At 41.6% G+C, this 23,768-nt stretch overlaps 1 protein-coding gene across 1 annotated transcript; it reads left to right on the plus strand.

The window, feature by feature from the left end:
* Positions 1–6,567: 6,567 nt before the first annotated feature.
* DLEU7 (deleted in lymphocytic leukemia 7) lies at positions 6,568–22,081 on the plus strand. The gene is made up of 2 exons (XM_065896296.1): positions 6,568–7,026; positions 21,875–22,081. Exons 1-2 carry the CDS (start codon positions 6,568–6,570, stop codon positions 22,079–22,081), a joined length of 666 nt encoding a protein of 221 aa, XP_065752368.1.
* The last annotated feature ends 1,687 nt before the right edge of the window (positions 22,082–23,768 follow it).

Raw genomic sequence — 23,768 nt, forward strand, 5'->3', positions numbered from 1 at the left:
GAAACTATAAACAAAACGAAAAGACAACCCTCAGATTGGGAGAAAATATTTGCAAATGAATCAACGGACAAAGGATTAATCTCCAAAATATATAAACAGCTCATGCAGCTCAATATTAAAAAAACAAACAACCCAATCAAAAAATGGGCAGAAGACCTAAATAGACATTTCTCCAAAGAAGACATACAGATGGCCAAGAGGCACATGAAAAGCTGCTCAACATCACTAATTATCAGAGAAATGCAAATGAAAACTCCAATAAGGTATCACCTCATGTCAGTCAGAATGGGCATCATCAGAAAATCTACAAACAAAATATGCTGGAGAGAGTGTGCAGAAAAGGGAACCCTCTTGCACTGTTGGTGGGAATGTAAATTGATACAGCCACTATGGAGCACAGTATGGAGGTTCCTTAAAAAATTGAAAATAGAACTACCATATGACCCAGCAATCCCACTCCTGGGCATATACCCTGAGAAAACCATAGTTCAAAAAGAGACATGTACCGCAGTGTTCATTACAGCACTATTTACAATAGCCAGGACATGGAAGCAACCTAAGTGTCCATCGACAGATGAATGGATATAGAAGATGTGGCACACATATACAATGGAATATTAGCCATAAAAAGAAACGAAATTGAGTTATTTTTAGTGAGGTGGATGGACATAGAGTCTGTCATACAGAGCAAAGTCAGTCAGAAAGAGAAAAACAAATATAGTATAGTAACACATATATGTGGAATCTAGAAAAATGGTACAGATGAACTGGTTTGCAAGGCAGAAATAGAGACACAAACGTATGGACACCAAGGGGGGAAAGTCGGGGGTGGGTGGTGGTAGTGGGATGAATTGGGAGATTTGGATTGACATATATACACTAATATGTATAAAATAGATAACTAATAAGAGCCTGCTGTCTAAAAAAATAAATAAATAAAATAAAGTTAAAAAAAAAAAAACTGGTTTAGTTCTCCCTTGCTGCACCCAGGGTTTAAGAGTTGGAGACTGACTTGAATCTCCCAGTATGAAGTTTTCACTTCATGGAAACACAGGCGTAGTGATCTTGTAGCAAAGGCTAAACACAAAACCATCACCCCTCTCACCCCCTTTTTTCACTATAATTACCATAGGAAAGGGATCACTGGAAAAATAGAAGGGAGAGAGGAGAAAATGAGAGGGTGGATAAAACCCCAATGTCTGTTCAACCATAAAGCCTGACAGAAGAGACATTGGAGAACAAGAGTAGATAATTTCTTAGAGGAAAAAACAATGCATAAGGGTATGAGGATGAATGTAAGGAAAGGGATAGGGAAGATCAAATTTTAAAAAATATATCAATCCAAGTCAAGCATTTTTTTCCCCCATCATGTTAAAAGGGTACCTACCAGAGCTTGAAAATAAGGGTGATCATGAAGAGCGATGAGGGTGGTCACATTTTTTTCCCACTAAGATTAAAGAACCTGGAATTTAGTTGGATTAAAGCACTCCCCATATTTATCTCTTCTCCGTTTTTTTTTTTTTTTTTACTATTTCTCCCCCAATTTCAATATTACAAGCCATATCTACACATATAATTGAGGGTTTAAGAGTTGAGACTGAACTGAACCTCCCAGCATGAAGTTTTGACTTCATGGAAACACAGGCATGGTGATCTTGTAGCAAAAGCTAAACACAAAACCATGTGCCCCCAATCCCCCCTCTCACCCCCTTTTTTTCATTATAATTACCATAGGAAAGGGATCACTGTTCAGGAACCCAAGCAGGCTTTAGATTTTTCCCATTAAGGGAAAGGATATTCTTCAGGGGTTACATCTTGTAATCAGAAATAAAGGGGAAAACCCGGCAGGGCTGTCTTGTTGGAATCATGTGTAGGCAGCATGAAAATCCATGGCCATTCTCTTACTCTTAAGCACGAAATCATCTACCAAAGGTAGAAGAAATAGGAAAAGTTATATTTACTCTTTTAAAAACCACTTCTGATTTTTTTTTTGCCAACATCAAGAATTCTTCCTGGAAATAAACTTATTATTAAGGCAGAACCAAGTAAAATGATGTGTATGTCCAGAAAGAATTGCATTTTGTGTCGAGGACTTACACTGCACATCAGATTATGTCAGCACCAGCAGATGGGGTTCAACATTTTTAACTTCTCTTTTCCCTCCCTTTACTAGACTTCCCTATTCTTCTACACTTAGTTTTACCAAGCTTCCCTTAGCTTCACCAGCTTAACAAGGTCTGGGCAGGCAGCACATACAAGATGTCCTGAAAACACATTGCCCTATGTAAACAATTGTTTTTGGCAATTCAGAGGTTTTGTGGCAGGACTGCATTTTTTTTTTTCTGAAAATCAAACGTTTAGGCCAAAATTAGACTTGCATGTGCATTTTTATGACTTGGCATATTCAAACATTACAATTGTGTGTTTAAAAAGGGAATTTGATCCTTTTTTGCTCTTTTTTCTTTGGGCTTCCATTTTTTCCTAGTTCCATTGTTTTCTCTTTTACAGTATATTTTCATATCTCGGTACATCGCTTAAGCATCTGTTTCTCCTCAATCATAATTTTCATTCAAGAATAATAACTCTTTGGTCTCTTTGCACATGTTTTGTTTTGCCCCTACCTATGAACTTCACCAGAGTGTGTTGAAGGTTAACGGCTCCATTTCTGGAATTTTCTTGGATCCCTTTAGGAGGAAATTGCCAAAGTATATAAGGAGGGCTCAAATGTATCTGGGCTTTGCCAAGGCCTTTGAGAAAGGCTCCACATAGCTGTACCTTCTTCCAGATCCCTTCTGTTCTCACTGTGCCCAGCTTCTTCATGATTCCACATAGGGGTTCGTATCTTTTGCTCATGTGGGAAAAGAACCTTTGGATTAATAAAGCACCAGAATACTTGTTTATCTAACAATGCTCTACCTTGTATATTAATGGGTAGAAAATTGCTTCTCACTTCACTGAGTTTTCCATCCTCTTCCCTTTTCCATCACACACTGCCCAGAGTCATGAATGTCTCCACTGGTCATTTTCTAATGCTCCCGTCAGTCTTTAGGAATGATGAGAGTTGCTCAAATATCTTTTCCCACAACTGCTAAGGTAGTAGAAAGATGAGGTAAATGACATAAGCCTTGCTGGAAAGGTCGGAGGGACCTTTTAGCAGTGTTTGCCTGAGGGGCACTGGATCATAGGGTCACTGCATTAGCTTATCTATCCTGTAACCTATGTCAAGCAGTTTGCTTCAGTTGTGACTTTCTGCGGCAAGAGGCAGTAAACTCAACCTAAAGTAAATTCAAGCAAAACAGATTTTAGTGGTTTGTATAACTGAAAAGCTCAGAGATGGGGTTCTCCTCTTACGCAGCACAATGTGGGGCTCAGATGGTGTTATAAGACCACTGGTCTCTCTCTAGATCTCTTGGCTTCTCTCTCTTAAGTGTTGGCTCATTCCTAGGCAGGCTCTCCCCTCAAACTCACAAGATGGCTGCAGAAGCTCCAGAACTTACATCTTCTCAGTTTCACATCCACAAGGGGTCCCTGCAGTCAGCCATCTGATATTAGGAGTGTTAGCCTCATGAAGCTAGATTTCCAGTGTTTCTGGAAAGAGGAGTACCCCTGGATATCTGACACCCCTGCGGATTAATCAACCCTGGGGCCATCCTACCTTAAGACTTGTGATCTGAGACAATAACTTATTGATTAAACTATTTTATGTGAAGCTTTCTTGTTAAAGGGGAATTCATCTTTTTCGCCGTTTCATCTTTTGGCCTACACCTTCTTCTAGTTCCATTATTTTCTCTTATACAGTACATTCAGCTGAAAGCATCCTAAATGTGATTGTCATTGGCTGTAGTTGGGTCACGTGCCTATTCCTGACCATTCACAATGGGAACTTGTACTGATGTGTGACTGGCCTCAGCCTAGATGCTCCAGTCCACTTCTGCCATGGGACGGGTTCATCCTACCTGATGACACAGACTGAGTGTAGAGGAGGAGGAATAGCTACTGGGAAATTAGGGTATGGTTTACATAAAATAGTGAAATAGGGGCTTCCCTGGTGGTGCAGTGGTTGAGAGTCCGCCTGCAGATGCAGGGGACGCGGGTTCGTGCCCCGGTCCGGGAAGATCCCACATGCTGCGGAGCGGCTGGGCCCGTGAGCCATGGCCGCTGAGCCTGTGTGTCTGGAGCCTGTGCTCCGCGACGGGAGAGGCCACAACAGTGAGAGACCCGCGTACCACAAAAAAAAAAAATAAATAAAATAAATAGTGAAATAGATACTGTGAAGCAAAAATATAGGTGTCCAGTACTTCATCCTTTGAATGTGCCTTTTATTATCCAGTGGCCTCAAATTGTCAGTATAGTGAGTAGGGAGTGTATAATTTGTTACCTGGTCTGGTAGCCCAGCGTATATAACTTTGGAGCTGTTTTAGATCAAAGGCGGATCTGCTATGCTATTGACTCATCTCAATAGTCTATGTATACTTTTCCTCAGTTAGGACCTCATATATCCAGCTTTGGAACATCAGCCATTTCAGGTCATGGCAAAGGAAAAGGTGGCTCATGGCCAAGACAGACAAAGCCTTGAGTTGCGGGATAATCTAGTGCTCTCTAAAGGATACCAGAAAACCTAGGCAGCTATTGAAGCCTCATGTACCATCCCGTAGGCTCTATGGTTTTCTGGCCCCGCATCTCTTACCTCCTGCAGTTCAGTTGGTCTCATGGCTCTCAGAGTCAGCCTGGTATGTAGAATAGTGGGGCCTCAGGTCAGCCTGTGTCTAGTGATTTCAATTCTGCAGTTGGCTGGAATTCCATCTGTCAAGAAGCTTTTGAGTCAGTCATTTGATAGTGGAAGACTTGGCCTACTAGGATTTCCTGCGTATCTGGAAAGAGGAGCACCCCTGGAGATCTGACGTGCTTTGTGAAATTAGGGGTTCGTTTTTGTTATTCACAGTTAGTCTCTGCTGAACCTAATGTATTTCAATGTTTGAGGATTAAAAAAACACATACACATAAAAAAGAATTTCTCTTTTTCATTATGAACTTAAGTAACTTGATCAAGAGAATCTAATCAATATTAAACTATTTACTTCCCTCCAAAGTAATTTCCTCTCTGTCAATGCACAGACATGCATTTTTACTTAGTTATAATTAGTGTGAACATACTTGTTTTTGTTTAAGAAAGGTTTTCTTTACCTTGGCATCCAGATTTGTTTTCATAGGCGAAGAAAACACTGAGAATTAGAAGGAACCTTCACTGGAGAGTTGGGAGGATTATATTGGGTCATACTATCCCAGAGTTAAAGAAACCTTAAAGGACCCCAAATCCCTCCCCGTATCTCTGATGACTGCACTTCTCGACTAATGGACTCACTGGAGTAGCTTTCCCATGCAAGGGCCTCCCCAGATCTTATTCCACAGCACCAAAGGTGGACTCTCCCTTCTAAAGGAAGAATGAAATCCCATCCTCCGGGTCTTCTAGGGTCTACTTGTCTGCCATGGGCCTGCACCCTTGTCCTCTGCTTTACTTCGTGTGGGGTTATCTACATGGTTTCCCATGCAGGAAAAAAGTGGAAAAACCATGCTGCTCTGAGACAGTCCTCCATACCATTCCCCTTAAATGTCTTTTTTTTTTTTTAAAGTGTAATCGCACACCAATAGTTTCCAATCTATCAAAGCATAAATTTGCCAGTCTTTTTTCCTAAGTCAAGGAAGTAGCGAAGTGAGGTTTAATTAAAAGCAGCAACTATTTGTACAGCTGTCCCTGGGTTCATGGCTCGTAAAAGGATTTAGCTTCAAACTCTGCTGCCTAAGTCCTTCGGGAGTTTCACAAAAAAACTCATTTAGCCTCCTCATCCGGACAGTGCCAAGCCCTTGCTTCGCAAGTTGCTTCAGGAACAGGCAGAGCTGGGCCCTGATGCAACTTCAGCTTCGACAGTCGGGCCTTCTCAGCACATGTGGCTTGGAGCAAAGCAGAGAAGATACCCAAGTCCCCTTCTTTTGTATGGGGGACAGGAGCCTTGAAGGCTACTCCGCGAAGCTCCTGAAAATTCCCCTACGGTTGGGAAAGGGAGGGAGGCCGATCAAGCACAGTTTTCGTTTTGTGAGCTTTTCTCTGGCACTTCACACTTTCCGATTCCCGGTGGGTCTTTGACCCGTGCACTCCCATCCCCAGTCCCCAGGGCGTGAACGGTCACCGGTAGGCATCCTTCAGAGGAGATGGGGGCGGGGTATCCCTGCGGATAGATGCATCCACACAGAGCGGCCATGCCAGCGTAAGCCCTGGAGAGGAGGAGGAACCAGCGCTCAGCATTTGGCTGATTTTCAGGTGTAAGGGAAGCAGCACTTCAGGCAGCCTTGATTCCGAACAAGCCTATTCGGACTTGAAGCGAGCTCAGTGGCCAGCGTAGGTCACTGACAGCTGGCGGGGGACGGGACGGACCGGCCCCACGCGCAGAGAGGCAAGGAGGCGGAGGAGCTGCGGCTTAGGAAGAGTGACCCTGGCGACCCCAAACGCCCCGCCTCCTTCGCTCGCTGCTTCACCTGAAGGCCGAGCGCGCCGAGCCGCGGGCGGAGGCGATGGCTAGCCCCGCGCCCTTAGTGGCCTCCATCAGCCACCAAATGGTGGCTCTGCACACCCTGCAGCTTCTGCAGCAGGAGTGGGGCTGGGGGGATGGTCCGGGCGCCCCCGGGAGCCCACGCGACCTGGACCACGTGTCCGCCGCCCCAGAGCGTCGCTCAGACCCACGGCTGGCCCGTGCCGGGCAGGGGCGTGGGGAGGAAGGCGGGGGCAAGGGGGCCAGGAATGTGGGGTCCGGGGCGCGGGCGAGCTCCCCCGAGGTAGAAGTGGTGCGAGGCGCCGAGGGGGGCGCGGAACTGCTGCCCTTACCCCGGGGTCGCGGGCCCTGCACCCTGGCCCAGATGGCGATGCGCAGCGCGCTGGCCCGCGTGGTGGACTCGACCTCGGAGCTGGTCAGCGTGGAGCAGACGCTGCTGGGCCCCCTCCAGCAGGAGCGGTCCATCCCCATCCACCTGAAGGTGAGTCTGGCCTCCAGCATCCATCCCCCTGCTTAGGTTCCCCCTGGGGCAGGGCAGCGGACCGGGATGCAGACGAGGCTGAGTCGCAGGATCCAAAGTCGAGCTTCCCCCAGAGATTCAGCACCTCGGAGTGGGAATGAGGGAGGTGACATTCCGGGGATTAGGTACTTGGGACAGGGAACTCAGGGCCCACCTGGGGCACACCTGACTGCAGAACGGAGATGCAGAAGGGCTTTGCCAAAACCTTCCTCTGGCCCTTTCCACATGTGAAGCTTCTAGGGACGGAGGACAGCTCCTCCCACCCCTTTCAAACTAAAAGCCGTTTCTCCAAAGCCTTAAATATACGTATTAAGTTCCCTCTGCCTTTTGTATGACGAAATCACCTACATTTATTTGAAGTTCCTTCGCACTTATGAATCGCAGTTGTTTTTGCATAAATCCAATTCCGCACAGAGCTCGGGGGCCTCACAGAGTCAACCTAAATTCTCATAAAGTTGCGTGAGAGCGGGCTGGGTCCCGGGTGTTGAAGCAGGAATACTCATGTTAAACTCCTGCTAAGTCACGCAGCCCATATTTGTAGGGCAGTTTCCTCTTAAGGTACCAAACGGTGTTAGCCGATTTAGCCAGGGAACAGAGCAGCTGCCTCCCAGGCTGAGTGGGTTGGTGGAAATCTGGGGTTCTGGAATCCAGTCTTGGCCTTGCCATTAACCTAATTGGCTTAAGGTCACAAATCTCTCTGAGACCTTCTGGCCTTTCAATTTTGATCTGGAACACTGCTTCATTCATTCCCTGGGGAGTCTAGTGGAAGGAAATGGGGGAGGGGTAATGAAGAAAGAGCATTTCTCAAGACTTGCTATTCTTGCTCTACAAACCAAAGTTTGGAAGACATTGATATATATTAGGTCGCACTATATACAGTAAAAGATTGCTTTAAAATAAAAATAAATAAAGCATAGCATTCACCTGAATAAATATTGTTACTCTAAACTAGGGTTTCTCAACCTCCACACTACTGACATTTTTGTCTGGATGATTGCTGTGGGGTTGTCCTATGTACTGTACGATGTTTAGCAGCATCCCTGGCCTCTACCCAGTAGATGCCAGCAGCATACCCTCCCCACCAACTGACAGAACCAAATACTGCTAAATGTGTGTGGTGGGAGGGGAAATAAGGTCGCCTCCAGATGTGAAGCACTGCTTCATTCTGAAAAGTTTAAAAAATGAAGCTGCATTTCACCAGTGCTCTTGACTGTAAGAGGTACCTTTTTTTGTATCGCCAAGAAATTTTTAAAAATCCTGCCGATTAAATTGTGATACACATGAAGTGCGCTGTGATACTAGGAACGTATACAGGGCACAGGTAGGTTGGCAAAAGGAGAGACTGAGTGATCAGTTTTACCTTGGGTGATCCTGGAAGGCATCTTGGAGGAGGTAACCTTTAAAAAAAAAAAAAGAATGTTTACTCTCCAGGCATTAAAGGGAAAAAGCATTTCAGAGGAGCTGTGGGATCCAAGGCCAAGAAGCAATGAAAGGGCCTAGGGCTTTGGGGGAACTAAAATTAGTTCAGTATGGCAGAAGGCAAAAAAATGATGCTGGAGAGTTAGGTGGGGTCAGGTGGGAAAAGGCCTGTGGGTCATGTTGAGGACCTGGACTGTCTTGTAGGCAAAAGGCAGCCATTGATATGACTGAAGGAAGGACCCTGATAAATCACAGAGGCAAGGTCAGGTCGGAAGACCATTGTCAGAGGGCCTGACCCAATTTAGGAGCGATGGCGCCCTCTGCTCTGGACTAAAAATCATGCCACTTGAGGTTAATGCAGCTGCCACTTCTACTTGGTAATCCTTTTAACCCTCTCTACTTGACTTTTTGTCCTAAACATTTTCTACTCTCCTCAAACTTTCTTCATCCAAACCTCAACCCTCTCACTCCTTCACTGAGAAAACTGAGGCCATCTGACACAAATATCTTCCATCCTACCTAAAAAAAATCTCATTTCCAATCATCTTCTTTCTTGTCTCTAATAAAGAAATACTGTTTGGTTCCCACCCCCTCCGCCTCCCAAATAAATTCTTTCTCTTAAGTGCTGGAGCAAATCTTTCATCTGCCCCTGGACTTTTTCTCTCAGTTCCTTCCTCTCTCTTTGTATTTTCTAGTGCTTCCACTCTGCCAATTCCTCTTAATCCATAGATCTGCTCAAATCTTCCCTCACCTACCCAGCCCCTTGAGTCTTGGTCCCCTTCTTCTCCATCACGAGCAAATGTGCAGATGTCTGGATGTATTGCTGCCAGTGTTTCTAGAGGCACCCAGAGTCCCCATTAAGAACAGGGGTCTCCAAAGGGAGCTCAGCTCGGTGCTCTGTGATGACCTAGGTGGGTGGGATGGGGGGGAGGGAGGTCCAAGAGGGGGGGGATATATGTATACGTATAGCTGTTTCACTTCATTGTACAGCAGAAACGAACACAACATTGTAAAGCAATTATACTCCCCCCCACCAAAAAAAAAAAAAAGAATATAGACAACAACAACGACAACAAAAAAAGAACAGGGATCTCAACATTCTTGCTATTGGAGTCTGCTATTCACCTACAGGGGAGTAACGAGTTTCAGGGCTCCTGAGAACAGCCAGTGCTTTCAGAAGGGAGAGAAGCAGGGATAGGTTTCTCTGGATGATTTGCCTCCTTGCCAGCATCTTGAAATTTTGCTTGGTTTGCTGTTTGGAGAAAAGGCAGTATCTCCATTAGGTTTGTAAGGTAATGCTTACAAAGCACTTAGACTCAAGGACACAGCAGTCTGTCTCTCCAGGGGGGCTGGTTATACAGACTTGGCATCATCATTACTGGTGTTAATTCAAATGATTTGGACGAGTTTTCTCTATATTTTTAAATTAAGAACATGCAGATTGATTTTATACATGAGAATGGTTTCAGGAGGATTTTGCTAAAGGAAATAATGCTTGCATGTCACTTGGAAGTGTGTGGAAATTTCCCTAATGTCAGGAATGCCTTCCATGGCATTCCTTGCCACAGAGAGGAGGAAGACTCACTTGAACAGCACAGCACAGGACAGCGATCAGGTCCCATGAAGCATTTCAAACCTACTCTGCCACTTCCTGCTGCAGACTCTTGGGCAAGTTATTTAGCCGTCCTGTGCTTCAGTCTCCTCACCTGTAAAGTGGGAACAGTGGTATTTAACGTTATTGAGATAATGCATATAAAGTCTTAGCTACTGGCTGCTCACGGTAAATTGCAATACCTTTGAACTTTATTATTATTATTATTATTATTGATTGATGCCTCAATCTTCTTCAATAGTCTTATTGACTATTATTATATTTCATTCTTGATATTGATGGATCTGACTCCTGAACTTTGTATTTACTTTTGAGACTGTTGACAAAAACAGAGTTAGGATGACCCAAAGAGACTTCCAGGAAGCCTCCACTTTCCAGAGGTCAGCTTTAGCCCATGGCTGATGACTGACTTAGAGATGTGACCATTGAGTGACTCGCTGATCAAACCACCAGAATTAAGGGAGTGAAATTTTCAGGCCTGAAGGCAGAGAAACCCTCACCATAATAATAACGCATATCTTTACAGTAGTTTACTATTTTCTTAAAGAAGCCAACGCTTGATATCCCTTTTGAGCATTTAGAGATTATCGAACTCATGCAAAAACAAACAAACAAACATGAAATGAGTCTTTTCATGTTGGTTAAAAATGCTTAACAAAACTGAGTCTTGTTAAATTTGGTGGAAAGGATGGAGTTAACCAGCTTGATAAAAATTTATTACGGGAGGAAACTGAGGCTCAGAGGAATTTAGAACTGCTGAAGAGCCTGCAGCTAAGAAGTAGTGGCCCATGATTCAAACATGGTTTTGTCTGACTCTTTCTACCAATCACAGTGCTAGCTCATAGGGGTGTTATGAACATTACACTGAAACAAAGTACATGAGAGTGCACAGTTGTCAGGGCACGGTCATACATGCCATGCACTGCACACCACTTCAGCTGCAATAGTCATTCTGCACACTGAGTATCATAGTCAGCTTGGGCTGCCATAACAAAATGCCACAGACTTGGGTGGCTTAAACCACAGACATTTATTTTCTCACTGTTGTGGAGGCTGGGAAGTTCAAGAGCAAATTTGGTTTCTGGGAAGGGCTCTCTTCCTGGCTTGTGGACTGTCACCTTCTCACTGTGTCCTCACGTGGCCTTTCCTCTGTGCCAGAGAGAAAGAGAGATCTTGGATGTCTCTTCCTCTTCTTGTAGGACACCAATCTTATTGGATTAGGGCCCCATCCTTATGATGTAACTTAACTTTAATTACCTCCCTAAAGATCCTATCTCCAAATACAGTCACACTGCAAGTCAGGTTTTCAACACATGAATTTTGGTGGAACACAATTCAGTTCCTAACACTGGGTGATTTGTGTCTCCTCTAATGATGGTCACCTTACATAGTGACAAAAAGCCCCAGGTAAACGTAGGAAATCTTTATCAAACTAGTAATACTGGCAAAGATGCTATAATACTTGCCACCCAAAGGGAGCATAGAAATGTGTGGAGCACCAGAAGGAAGAGAGTCTAGGATTTTAAAAACTTCTAAAAATGACCAACCCAAAGAGATCATTAACTAAGCCAATCATGAAGTCACTCTGGTTGAGTTTTGTCTGTCTTCCTTTGATAGTTAAAAACATTTACGGTTTCCAAGAGTTCTGTTCTGAAGCAAGTTTCATGGAAACAATGGCTGATGCCAGCTTTTAGAGGCAGAAGAACTTTCCTGCCATTGCAGATAAAACTTGCCTGTGAGCTCACCCATTGCAATTAACTAATTCTGGTACCAATAATTCTCTCACGTTCAGTGGTCCATGCTGGTTTTCTCATTCCACAGAGCAAGAGCAGTGGTTGTAAAACTGTTGGCTTTGGCTTCACCGTCATTGCTAAGGCTTTTTGCAAACTGCAGGTGTGGATATTGAGTTACTCAGAGGCGGACATTGATGATGAGTGCTTTTCTTCCCCATTAACATTGGTTAGTGAAGCCAGTTTCTGCAAATTTGGGAATTGTGTCTTTAAAAATTGCTAATATTCTATTGAAGAAATAAACTCTCATGGTTATATTATTAGCAGCCTTAGCCAGGGGATTGCTCTTTGTCTGGGACAAAATTGTGCTTTTATGTCAGGAAAAGGCCAAGTGACAGCTCTAGAAGTAGCTTAGTTATAGCTTTGTTACTCCTTATAAAGTGAATGATATGAAAATCAGGACATAAAAGCTTTCTGAAATGAACATTTAGGGAAAGATATTGCAGGAAGGCCCTAAAACAAACCTACTTATGTTTAATGTCTTGTGGAAATGCTGCCTTGCTTTATTTTACAATTTTGGGGTTTGCCTTGTGAGCATACCTGAATCAAGTGCTTGTAGCCATCACAAAGTGCTTTTCATTAGACTTTTCTGATGAAAATGGTACTGTACCCAAAGCAAATGCATAAGGAACCTTAGTTACTTGTGAGCGTTTACACTGGGTACACCACAAGTAAAAATGTTTAATTTCCTGTGGGCGATAGACTTTTTATGGTGACTGGCAGATACTGTGGTTCTTCACTGGGTGCTTTATTAATACGAAGTTGCATATCTATTTGAGATTGACCTAGAGTTTAGGCAATTAGTGATTGACCTGGGCCCTGTGAATTTGTTGTTCAAAGCCAGATGTCAATGAACAAAATGCAGTTGGGGCAATTTGTAGTATACTGTTCCTGATAGTATGGTTTTCATAACGCCACTCTAAAATAGAGAAACGACACTCCCATTTTATGTGCACACCTAGCATGGAGGGTTGTGTTGGGTGTAGGGAAGAGATTTGTGCTCCCTCGTAGTTCCCAGCCCTGGGAAACTTTAGTGGAGAGTGGTTTGCTGTCCAGGCCGAAGTTCATTAAGGTCAGACCTCATCACAGAAAGCTGGAGGAAAGCGCTTTCTTCCATTAATACCCTCTGTAGAGTACGTTAGGCATTCAGGGAGAGTGAGAGGGAAAAATGTGAGAAAAAACACGTTTGTGGAGGCCATTATAAGAGAATATAGCTCAAGAAATGACTGTTTTGTAAAGAACCAACTTATTTTAAAGCCAGGGGTGAAGGGAATATGAATTGATTTATAGTTCCTGTAGGTCTAGAAGTGATTTTGAAGATGATGTGATAGAAAAAAAATCCAAAAACCTTCTTTGTGTATTGTTTAAAATTACCTGCATTATAGAGCCTATAAAGTCATATTATATTTTTGACTTTATTATCTATTGGTGTTGGTTTCAGAAAACAAGCTTTGAAACTGACTCCTAATGCTAGATTGTTTTTGCTTTTAAGCCTTTGGTTTTGATGGGAGTGTTTATTTTCCATAAGAAGCTAAAAATGGGCTTAACTTTTCTTCCCTTTTTGGCAATACAACGCGTCATGCAGAGAAGTACAAGTGGGGCGGGCCTTCTAAGAGACCTCCCTTGCACTGGGTAGGAGAGAACAGACTGGAGGAAGGGAGAGCTCCAACCAGGAGGCCTCTAATTATTTAGGAGTTGGCTTTACATGGGGCGTGGAAGGTTCCATGCCTTGAATCCCTTTCAGATAACCACACCCTCTCAACTATGTTGCAGGGAAGAGGGCTGGACCAATGGGACAATCTTCAATTTGGATATGACCATTGCAAATTTGAGCTTTGTAACACTTAGTTAACCTTAAGAAAAATAGCATGAATATAGCCAGAAAACAAACATGAAACAATTCACATACAGACATTTTTGTCTCTCACTCAAAGCTAGTTGGGTGCCTCCCAGCTTGCTTCCATGGTGTCCCTGTTCACCCCATGGTGGCATCTGCAGCTCTGTACTTCTCATTCATTAGTCTGTCCCCAGCACTGGATGGCGAGCTCTGCTCTCTCTGTCATCCTGGCATCTGGCCCAGTTTCTGATTTGGGGTGTCTCTGATGAATACTTGAGTTTTGAGAGAGAGGTTAATTCCAGCTCTGCCACTTACTTGCTGTGCGATTTAGGGATGTCATTTAATCTCTCCAAGCAGCATTTCTTTTCATCTCTCATTCATGGACTGTTGTGAGGACTGAGTGAAATAAGGTATGTTAGGAGCCTTGCTTGGAGCCTGGTGCCTAGTAGGTGCTCAGGCTCATAGGCCTGACCAGTGTTCTGGTTTGCCATGTTCCTCCCACGCTCAGAAGTTCCAGGGACTTGACATTCAAGGCTGTCTGCACTAGCTTATCCTGATAGGCAACACAAAGCTCTGTTTTTCTCAGACTGGACTCCTGCCAGTCCTAGCCCCTGCTTGGCTCCAAGCCTTTGCTGGTATCATTCATTCTCATTGTGGGGCCATCTCTTTTCCCTATGAGTTAAATACTGCATTCTCCAACACCACCTCTCTTATTATAGTGTCTATACAGTCCTTCTCACCTGCCACTTTGCTGATGCCTCGTCCAAATTTCCATTCCCTTCTACAAAGGCTGGCAATAATCTGATGGTCTCAACCACTTTTAAAAAAAAATTGTATTAAAAAAATACAAAACAAAATTTACCATTTTAAAGGTAGTGTTAAGTACTTCACATTTTTGTGCAAACAATCTCCATAACATTTTCATCTTGCAAATCTGGAAACCCTATACCCATTAAACAAAAAGTCCCCATGTCCCCCCCTCCCTCCAGCCCCTGGAAACCACCATTCTACTTTTAATTTCTATGAGTTTGACTCCTCTAGGTACCACATATAAGATGAATCATACAGTATTTGTCCTTTTGTGACAGGCCTATTTCATTTAGCATGATGTCCTCAAGGTTCATCCATGTTGTAGCATGTGTTAGAATTTTCTTTCTTTTTAAGGCTCCATAGTATTCCATTGCATATACAGACCACATTTTGTTGATCTATTCATGTGTCCATGGATACCTGAGCTGCTTCCACCTCTTGGCTGTTGTGAATAATGCTGCTATGAACATGGGTGTGCAAATAACATTTTGAGATCCTGCTTTCAATTTTTTTGGATATGTACCCAGAAGTGGAATTGTTGGATCCTACGGCAATTCTAGTTTTAATTTTTTTGAGGAAACTCCATACCGTTTTCCAAAGTGTCTGCAGCATTTTTACATTGCCAGCAGCAGTGCACAAGGGTTCCAATTTCTCCACATCCTCACCCACACTTGTTATTTTCAGTTTTTTTGATGGTAGACATTCTGTTGCATCTGAGGTGAACTTGGCTACTCTTTCTGAGCCTTAATCTTATTCTGTGTCACGTCTCCACTGAAGGGTTTTAATAGGTTTTATCTCACCAATTAGATTCCAAGTTTCTGTAGAGAATATTTTTCTTTTCTACACTTCCTTCCTCTCCTCTTCTTACTGACCTCCCATTTAGTGGAGTACTTTATTCATAACTTTAGATTGACGGCATGCTTTATAAATACAAAGAGCTTTCATACTCATGAGCTAATTGGACTTCTCATGGTAGCTATTATTTTTCCCATTTTACAGATGAGAAAACTGAATATTCCATAGATAAAATGACTTGTCCACGGATGGCTTACCTAAAGGATAGAACCAGGGCTCTAACAGCTATTCCGGTGCTTATGAAGGATTGAGCTTTCATTCCCAGGGGCCTTTGAAGCTGCCTGGAGTGCTGCACTTCCTAACTGACATCTATAAAGTCCCTTCTGCCATGTAATGTAACATACTCACAGGTCTGGGAAGAGACCACAATTCTGCCTACCACAGGGCAGATTTCAGCTAAAAATTAGGAAGAAATGTTCTAAAAGCTAGAGCCATCTCTTCTAATGGGTTGCCTCCTAAGCACATGAGTTTCTCCAGTGTAGCCAAGCAAATTCTGGACAAGTGCACATCAGGTATGCTATTGAAAGGATTCACCCACAGAACGAGCTCTGTTTGAACTCTGTGCAATGCTTAGATTGTGAGTCTATAAATGTCTGTTCTTCCACAGGATTGGGCTTTTGTGTTTTTTCCATAGCCCTCATCACATTTCACTGGACATTTGGAGATATGCTGTATGTGTCTCATTTCTCCTACTAAGTTATAAGTTCTTTAGAGATCAGGTACCATGTCTTATTGTCTTTTATCTAGTGTAGTAATAAGTCATGTAGTGGAGACTAGATACATGTTTGAAATAAATTTAACTGATTTATTAACTGAGGCAAATAGGCCGAGGCCATTACCCCAGTAGATTAGTTGAGTCACGAGACATCATCTCAACACACTTTATTTATTTATTTTTTAAAGTCTGTATTGAATTTGTTACAATATTGCTTTTTTTTTCTTATGTTTTGGTTTTTTGGCCATGAGGCATGTGGGATCTTAGCTCCCCAACCAGGGATGGAACCCGTACCCCCTGCAATGGAAGGCGAAGTCTTAACCACTGGAGCGCCAGGGAAGTCCCTCAACTCACTTTAAAATGTAAATGCTGGCCATCGATTTGGACCCCTGTAGCAATCAATACATTTCGTGTCCAAAAATCTGAGATTACACAAGGCTTTAGAAGTTCCAAAACCTGCTTTTAGATTGCTCAGCCACCATCATGTTCTAATTCTGGCAAAGTGCTCAAAGCACAGTGTAAGATATTACATCATTTTTGGAAGCATCTGGGACTTGCTAAATAAAAACTGCTGGGAGGATATACTCTGTCATTGAGTGGAAAGCACCATAAGTGAAATCATCACCAATATTGGTCATGTGAGTTTCCACCGAAAGTCCATGAGCCATTTAATATGCTGTTGCCTTAAGGCTGTCACTGGTGGCTCCTACCTTCTGCAGTAGAAGCTGGGTTGGAAGCCATGATTACTGGATCCATAGTTGGCTTTCAGACCTTCCAGAAAGGAAGAGAAGTGACCACCTGTTTTATTTTTCCCTTCCTTGGCTTAAGAGTCCCATGGAAAGCCTATTCCTATTAATTTGTTTTCTTTGACTGTTAATATATTTGAGAAAGGATTAAATGGAAATACTGTACTAAAATAGTAAAATAAAGAGACTTTGCAAAGCTCGCCAGAGATCTGAAGTTTACCCAGGGCCTCAGGGACCAGTACAGCCCAGCAGTGGAATTTTATTGTATGTATAATTTCCCCCAAAGATGCCTTCTTTGCAGTAAATGTGAAATTGACTTCAGATTTTAGGCCCACAAATATATTTTTAAAGGCATTTTAATCTTCTTTGGGTGATGAATGCCTTTGCAGACTGGCTAATAGGCACACGTGAGCACACATTTCAGTGGTTCCTTCTATTTTAAATTTCCTTTTGCATGTTGTCTTTGATCCTTCCACTTTGTACTTAGAGTTGGATTACTTCTATAAAGCAAGTGGACAATTTCCCTTGATGTGGATCTTGGGAAAGTAGTCCAGAGTCATTTTTTCCCCCTACTTTCTCATTCCCAAGCAATGTGCTGCAGCAATATAGGTGACCCCATAAACTGTGGGACAGATTATCTAAGTAGCCCCTTGATACCTTCTGAACAGACATGAGCAATAGTCAAAGGCAGGGAAGCAAGAATGCTTTAAAGAGAAAAAAAACAGGAAGGGTGGCAGCCTGTGAATACTCGAATAAGGGGACTATGCTGTGTTAGCCCACACGGAGTCCTGCTGCTGTTGTTTTGCTGAATTGAATGAATGGATGTCTGTTTTGTTTCTTGGAGGATGTTTTCTAATATTTTGCCAGAAACCCAGGTCCTTCTTCTTACCCAAATGATAGAGTTTTTATTAGGGAAAAGAATAGCTTCTCTTTCTACACAGAATTAGGAAGAAAACTAGTTCCTCATCAAACTTTGGTTCAACTTTTAGTTCTTCTTTTTTTTTGGATTATCTATTTTTCTTAAGTTTTTGAGTTGAATTTTTAGCTCAGGGATTTTCAGTGTTTACGTGGTTTTTCTTTACTTATATAAGAATTTAAGTCTATGCTTTTCTCACTGGAACTACAGCCCACAAATTGTGATATAGTAGTTCCATAATTGTTCAGTATAGAGCATTTTAAAATTTCAATTATTTTTTCCACCGACTTATGAATTATTTAGAAGTGGATTAAGTCATACATGTTTTGGGAAGGTTATATACATTACTGATTTCTCATTTATTTGCTTTGTGATTTGATTGATATACACTTTGATATTAGTTGAGATTTGTGGCATTATCATAAAGTCATCTTTCATAAGTAATACATAGACGTTTGAGAATAATGTATATTTGCTTATCTCCATTAGACCAAGCTTATGATTAGAAAAGATTTTCAATCCTTTCTCTCTAGGCTGAATGTCCTATTGTTTGATCAGTTTCTGAGAAAGATGGGTTAAAATCAGTCTTTATGTCTGGGGATTGAATGTAAATTGAGATTATCATATTAGACACACACAAGTACAAAACTGTCATATCTTCTTGGGGAATAATAGTTCCTTTTATTAAATGCAGTTTATTTTATCCCTAATAATGATTTTTCTGGATTTATTTTGACTTCTCTTTGCTTGATGTATATTTAGTATATTTACATTTACTTTCAATCTTTAGGTGTTTTTAGTTTTAAACGTGTTGCTCGTAAGCAGCGTACAGATAGATTTTGAAAATCCAACCTGGCAACCACTGCATTTCACAAGGTGATTTATTTGGTGCTTTCTATTCACCTGCTTTATGTTTGTATTTTTATTTCTCCATTTTTACCTTCTATCAGTAGAATCAAAAAGGTTTTGATATACCTTTTCCCTCTGCTGATTTTGAAATTTTATTATTTCTATACCTTTTTTTTTTTTTTTTCAAATCTGTACACCAAGGAAGGTTTCCCATGGATAGAATCTCCCACGCTGTCACCTTCGGATATTCTCGCGGTCCGCTGCAATGAGTGCGGTCTCCCGAGGGTTGCAGGAAAGGGGCATCGAAGCCTGCAGAGCTTTGCTAGGTCCAGGAAGGTGCAGCCGAGCACTTGTGCTCCATCCTGCTCGGTGCCGCCTCCCGGGCCTCCTATTTCTCTACTTTTAACGACGATCCTTACATTTCTCACATATATACTTAACAAGCCTGAAATTTATCAGTTTTGCCACTTTTGTCTTCAATAATACAATGCCTTAGAATGCCATTGCATCCTACATGTTACTGCTACTCGGCATTTTAGAACCATCTTGCTTTTTTTTTTTTTTTTTTTTGCGGTACGCGGGCCTCTCACTGTCGTGGCCTCTGCCGTTGCGGAGCACAGGCTCCGGACGCGCAGGCTCAGCGGCCATGGATCACAGGCCCAGCCACTCCGCGGCATGTGGGATCTTCCAGGACCGGAGCACGAACCCGTGTTCCCTGCATCTGCAGGCGGACTCTCAACCACTGCGCCACCAGGGAAGCCCTACCATCTTGCTTTTTAAAACTCCAAGTTAGTTATAATTTTTGTTTTGATTAATCAAATCTTCAGATTTACACTGTTTCTAAGTTTCTTTGTTCACTGTTGCTTCTTACATCCTTTCTTTCTGAGTTGAATCTCGTCTTTATGAATTATATCTTTAAGAAGATCTGACAGTGAGAGTCTATTTGTGGTAAGTCCTTTGTGCTTTTAAATAAAAGTATATTTACTTGGCCCTGATGTTTAAATGGTAGTTTAGTGGGACTAAAAAAAGAAAATCTTGGTTGACAGTTATTTGAGGATATTATTCTATTCTATCTTCAATTGTTATTGCTTAGAAGTTGGCTGTCTGGTCATCCAGACTGAACTCTTTTTATTTTCTGGTTGCTTTTAAGAGCAGTTTTACCTTAATGAGCTTAGATTTGGATTTCGTTTAACTTTTTCTGCTCAAAGCTTGTTTTGTTTCCTGAATCTAAGGATCAATTTGGGATCATTTGAATCAATCTGGGATAATTTTTATCCAGTATTCTCTTTGACTACTGCTTCTCCCTCATTCTTTTTCTTGTCTCTCCTGGAAATGCATCTGTTGTACCTTGTCATTCTGTCAATCCATGTCACGTAACTTCTCATTCATATTTCCCATGACTTTATTTTGCATTCTGGGTAATTTTCTCAAATTTATCATCCAGTTTACTAATCTTCACTTCATATGTATTTATTCAGGTGTTTAACATTGAGTTTTTAATGTCATGATAGTTGTCATTTCTAGAAGTGGTACTGGGTTCTTTTTCAAGCCTGTTTTTTCTTAGGACACTTTATTTCCGATTTCTTCTTTTATATCTTTAATCATTATAAATATATTTTATAGTTTATATATGAAATTCTTGGAGTTCAATCCTGCCCCACATTGCATCTACTATATCATGGTGGATTGTACTGAAAATTTCATATTCTGAGTTTGTCTTCGACAGAGCTTTATGGGACTGCTACTGAGGGGCATGGGTTGTGAACATGTTTCTGTGGAATAGGCTTTTGTTTGCTTTTGCCATGTGTCCATGGATATCTCAGACCAGTTCCAATTTTTAAATTAATGTCTTGGCATGAGTGTTCCAAGAACATGTATATGGTACAGAGGACAACTACAAACTTGAACTACTGTGTAGTATAGGTCCACAGTTACAAATTCATAGGGTCAACTTTACCTTCCACACCAAACCCAGCTCAAGAGAGACCAACTTTCTTTTCTTGATAGGTATTGGCAGGCAGCTAAAGCAATCTACTTTTCTTTTATACCTGGTTCTTGGGGATTTCCATTACTTTCTTGCAAGCTCAGAAAGGATGTTTGTTCTGTATTAGTTAGAATATAGTAGCAAGGCATTACGGGGAAACTACATGTGCCATGTGCCAGAACCAGAAGTCTGGGGGGAGTCAGTTATTTGTAAATTATTTGTACATTTGAATCTTGAAGGATGGGGGGTTAGGGGTGCCAACCCCCCAAGCAGTCAAAAATCTGCATATAATTTTACAGTTGGCCCTCCATCTCCATGCTTCCAAATCCACGGATTCAACCAACTGTGGATAGTGTAGTACTGTAGTACATATTTATTGGAAAAAATCTGCATAGAAGTGGACATGTGCAGTTCAAACTTGTGTTGTCTGAATCAACTGTATTTAAAATAAAACATATAGTCAACATTATCTCTGATATGGAATAATTTCAGAGTACCATTTACATGTAATGGATTTTAGAATGTGAATATTTGAGGATTAAAAAAATCTATTTAATTAGCTCATTCTTTAAAACTACCAATGAACTATTTCTAAATCCGCACTGGACATTTCTTGGGACCATGTTCATTAAATACCAAATCCTGTATTGGAATCTTGAAGACAGTGATTATGGAATAATAAGAAGGAAGTCTATTTGTATATTCGTCAAAGCTCTTTTAGGAACAAATAAGAGGAACTCAACTCCAAGTGGCTTAAGTAAAAAGAAATATTTATTGATTCAGATAGCTAAAAAATCCTGGGATTTATTGTTCAAGTACAGCTAGATTGACATGCTCAGAAAATGTAATTGGAATCAGTCTCCTTTAATCTCTTGTTTCTCCTTTTTTTTCTGTGTTGGCCTCACTTCCATTTGAATTCTCTCCTTATGGTGGCAAGATGTTTTCCAACAGCTCCAGTGGAACAGAACTTCTCTTTCCCAGTCTAACAAATCTCCTGGGACTGTGGCTTATTGGCCTGCCTCAGGTAATCTGTCCATCCTTGGCCAGTCCAAGTGGCTGAGGGATGACGTGCTCTGATTGACCTGGTCCCTGGAGCTGTGGAGTGGAGTCAGCTTTGGTCAAACTACATAGGCTGAGAATGGAGAAGAGTAGTTCTCTGAGAGAAAAATCGAGGTTCTGTCATCAGCAGACTGGACTGGAAACTGGGTACACGAAACACAACAACTGTCTTCCGTAACCTATCTAATTGCGTGTTTGTGTTGGGTCTTCATTTCAGGACAGTGTCGAGTTTAGAAACATCTGCAGTCACCTGGCTCTACAGATTGAAGGACAGCAGTTTGACAGAGATTTGAGTGCCGCTCACCAGTGTTTGAAGATGATAGTCAAGAAGCTGATTCAGTCTCTTGCTAATCTTCCTTCGGATGCCCACATCGTAGCCTGTGCTTCCTTGAGACAGATCTTACAGAATCTCCCAGACATATGAGTGTTCAAGACACTGGAATTAAAACCACAGCGAGCACTGCTAAGAGAACTGGCTACCTTAAATTCCTAAGTGGATCAGCAGACAATGGATGTTTTTACTCCCAGGAAGGAGAGACTTGGTAGCATATATAGCAGTCTGACCAGTGGCATCTGTAACCCTTGGGAATTATAGCATGTTGGTGAAAAATTCTTAAAGCAGTAGTTCACATTTTTAAGTGTCTTGACATATTTGCTGACTTTTTGATTGAAATATATTCCACTTTGTGGAACTGACTGGATTACATGTGTATATACATTTATGAATATATATTAAGTATTAATTTTAATTGAATGACACCTTAATCTACATTTATATTAATGTAGGCCTATGAGGTTTAATATGGCTATTGGATGATTAGAGCTCCATGGTTTTTCAAATTATTTTGAATAAATGGGGTATTTGGTAATTGATATGTTCTACTTACTGAGCACTTCATTTTGTGTTATGAGAATGATCTCTGGATGTTGTAGGACCACACCACATGTGTCAGTAATTATCAGTTCCAATATTGGCATTAATAACTTGCTGTTGGGCAGCGAAGAGCTGCTTCTAAACCTTGTGCTTTCATCTACTGATTTGTAAATTAATGGTAATGAGCTCTGAAGTACCAAGGCTATATGATATGTAAGTACAAAGTACAGTATTATTAAAGTCTCACGTGAAAACATCTAGTTTCTCATACTCTTTCTAAATATTCCCACTGAAGTAGGAAATTCTTGGAAAAGAAAGGACGAAGTAGATATACTGGCAGATTTCCCTAAATATTTAGAGTTAGGAAAAGAGAGAGTGACTTTTTTTGCAACAAAAATCTACACATGCTTAGGAAAAACTAAATTTCCTGTTGTTTAATGGTGACCGCGTTGAGAACCAAAGTAAATTGAAGGGCTGCTTTTCCCTTAAAGTTTTAATAGAAATGGCATCAGATTTAGAAAGAAAAGAGTATAATGTAGCTTGTTTTCTGAAGGAATTATAAACTGGGTCTGTATGGTAAGAGTATACCTACTGTTAAAACAATTAAGTGATAAGAATAATCAAAGCCTTTTTAATCTCACATATCCTAATCCTAGTTGGTTTCACATATTTTCTTCCACAATCTTAAGATAAGTATATTGCTTCTTTTTAGATGTTACTGACCATTTCCGTAGAAGGGAAATAAATTTATGAGACTGAATTTTACATGAAAGATGAGAGGTGTGTATTTATGCATGTGCATGTGTGTATAGGGGAAAGGATGGGCCGGAAGGGAAGGGCATTCATTTCTTGGGAACAATCTTTAGCACGTTGTTCTCGCACTCCTAGGAAACACTGTATCCTGGGGGTACCACTGTACTTTATGGTGCTGTCTTTCCCCACGGAAATTATTCCAAGACTCTTCTCTAAAGACATAGCATTATTATAGGCTGCCTTCCCATTGTAATCAATATCCCTATCAATAAATATTCATATTACGGGTTTTTTATAACTCCTATTCCAAGAAATATTGAAGATTTTTGCTTTCCTGTCTGTACTTGTACTTTTTCCTCACTTTGCAGTGTGTTTCCCACAGACCAGCTGAAACCCCGTTCATCCTTCAAGGCCTGATTTATTCACCATTTCTTTCATGAGCCCTTCTGGATCATCCCAGTAGGATGTGGGCTCTTCCTCCTCT

This window comes from Phocoena phocoena, chromosome 18, assembly GCF_963924675.1.
Source record: "Phocoena phocoena chromosome 18, mPhoPho1.1, whole genome shotgun sequence".
NCBI lineage: Eukaryota > Metazoa > Chordata > Mammalia > Artiodactyla > Phocoenidae > Phocoena > Phocoena phocoena.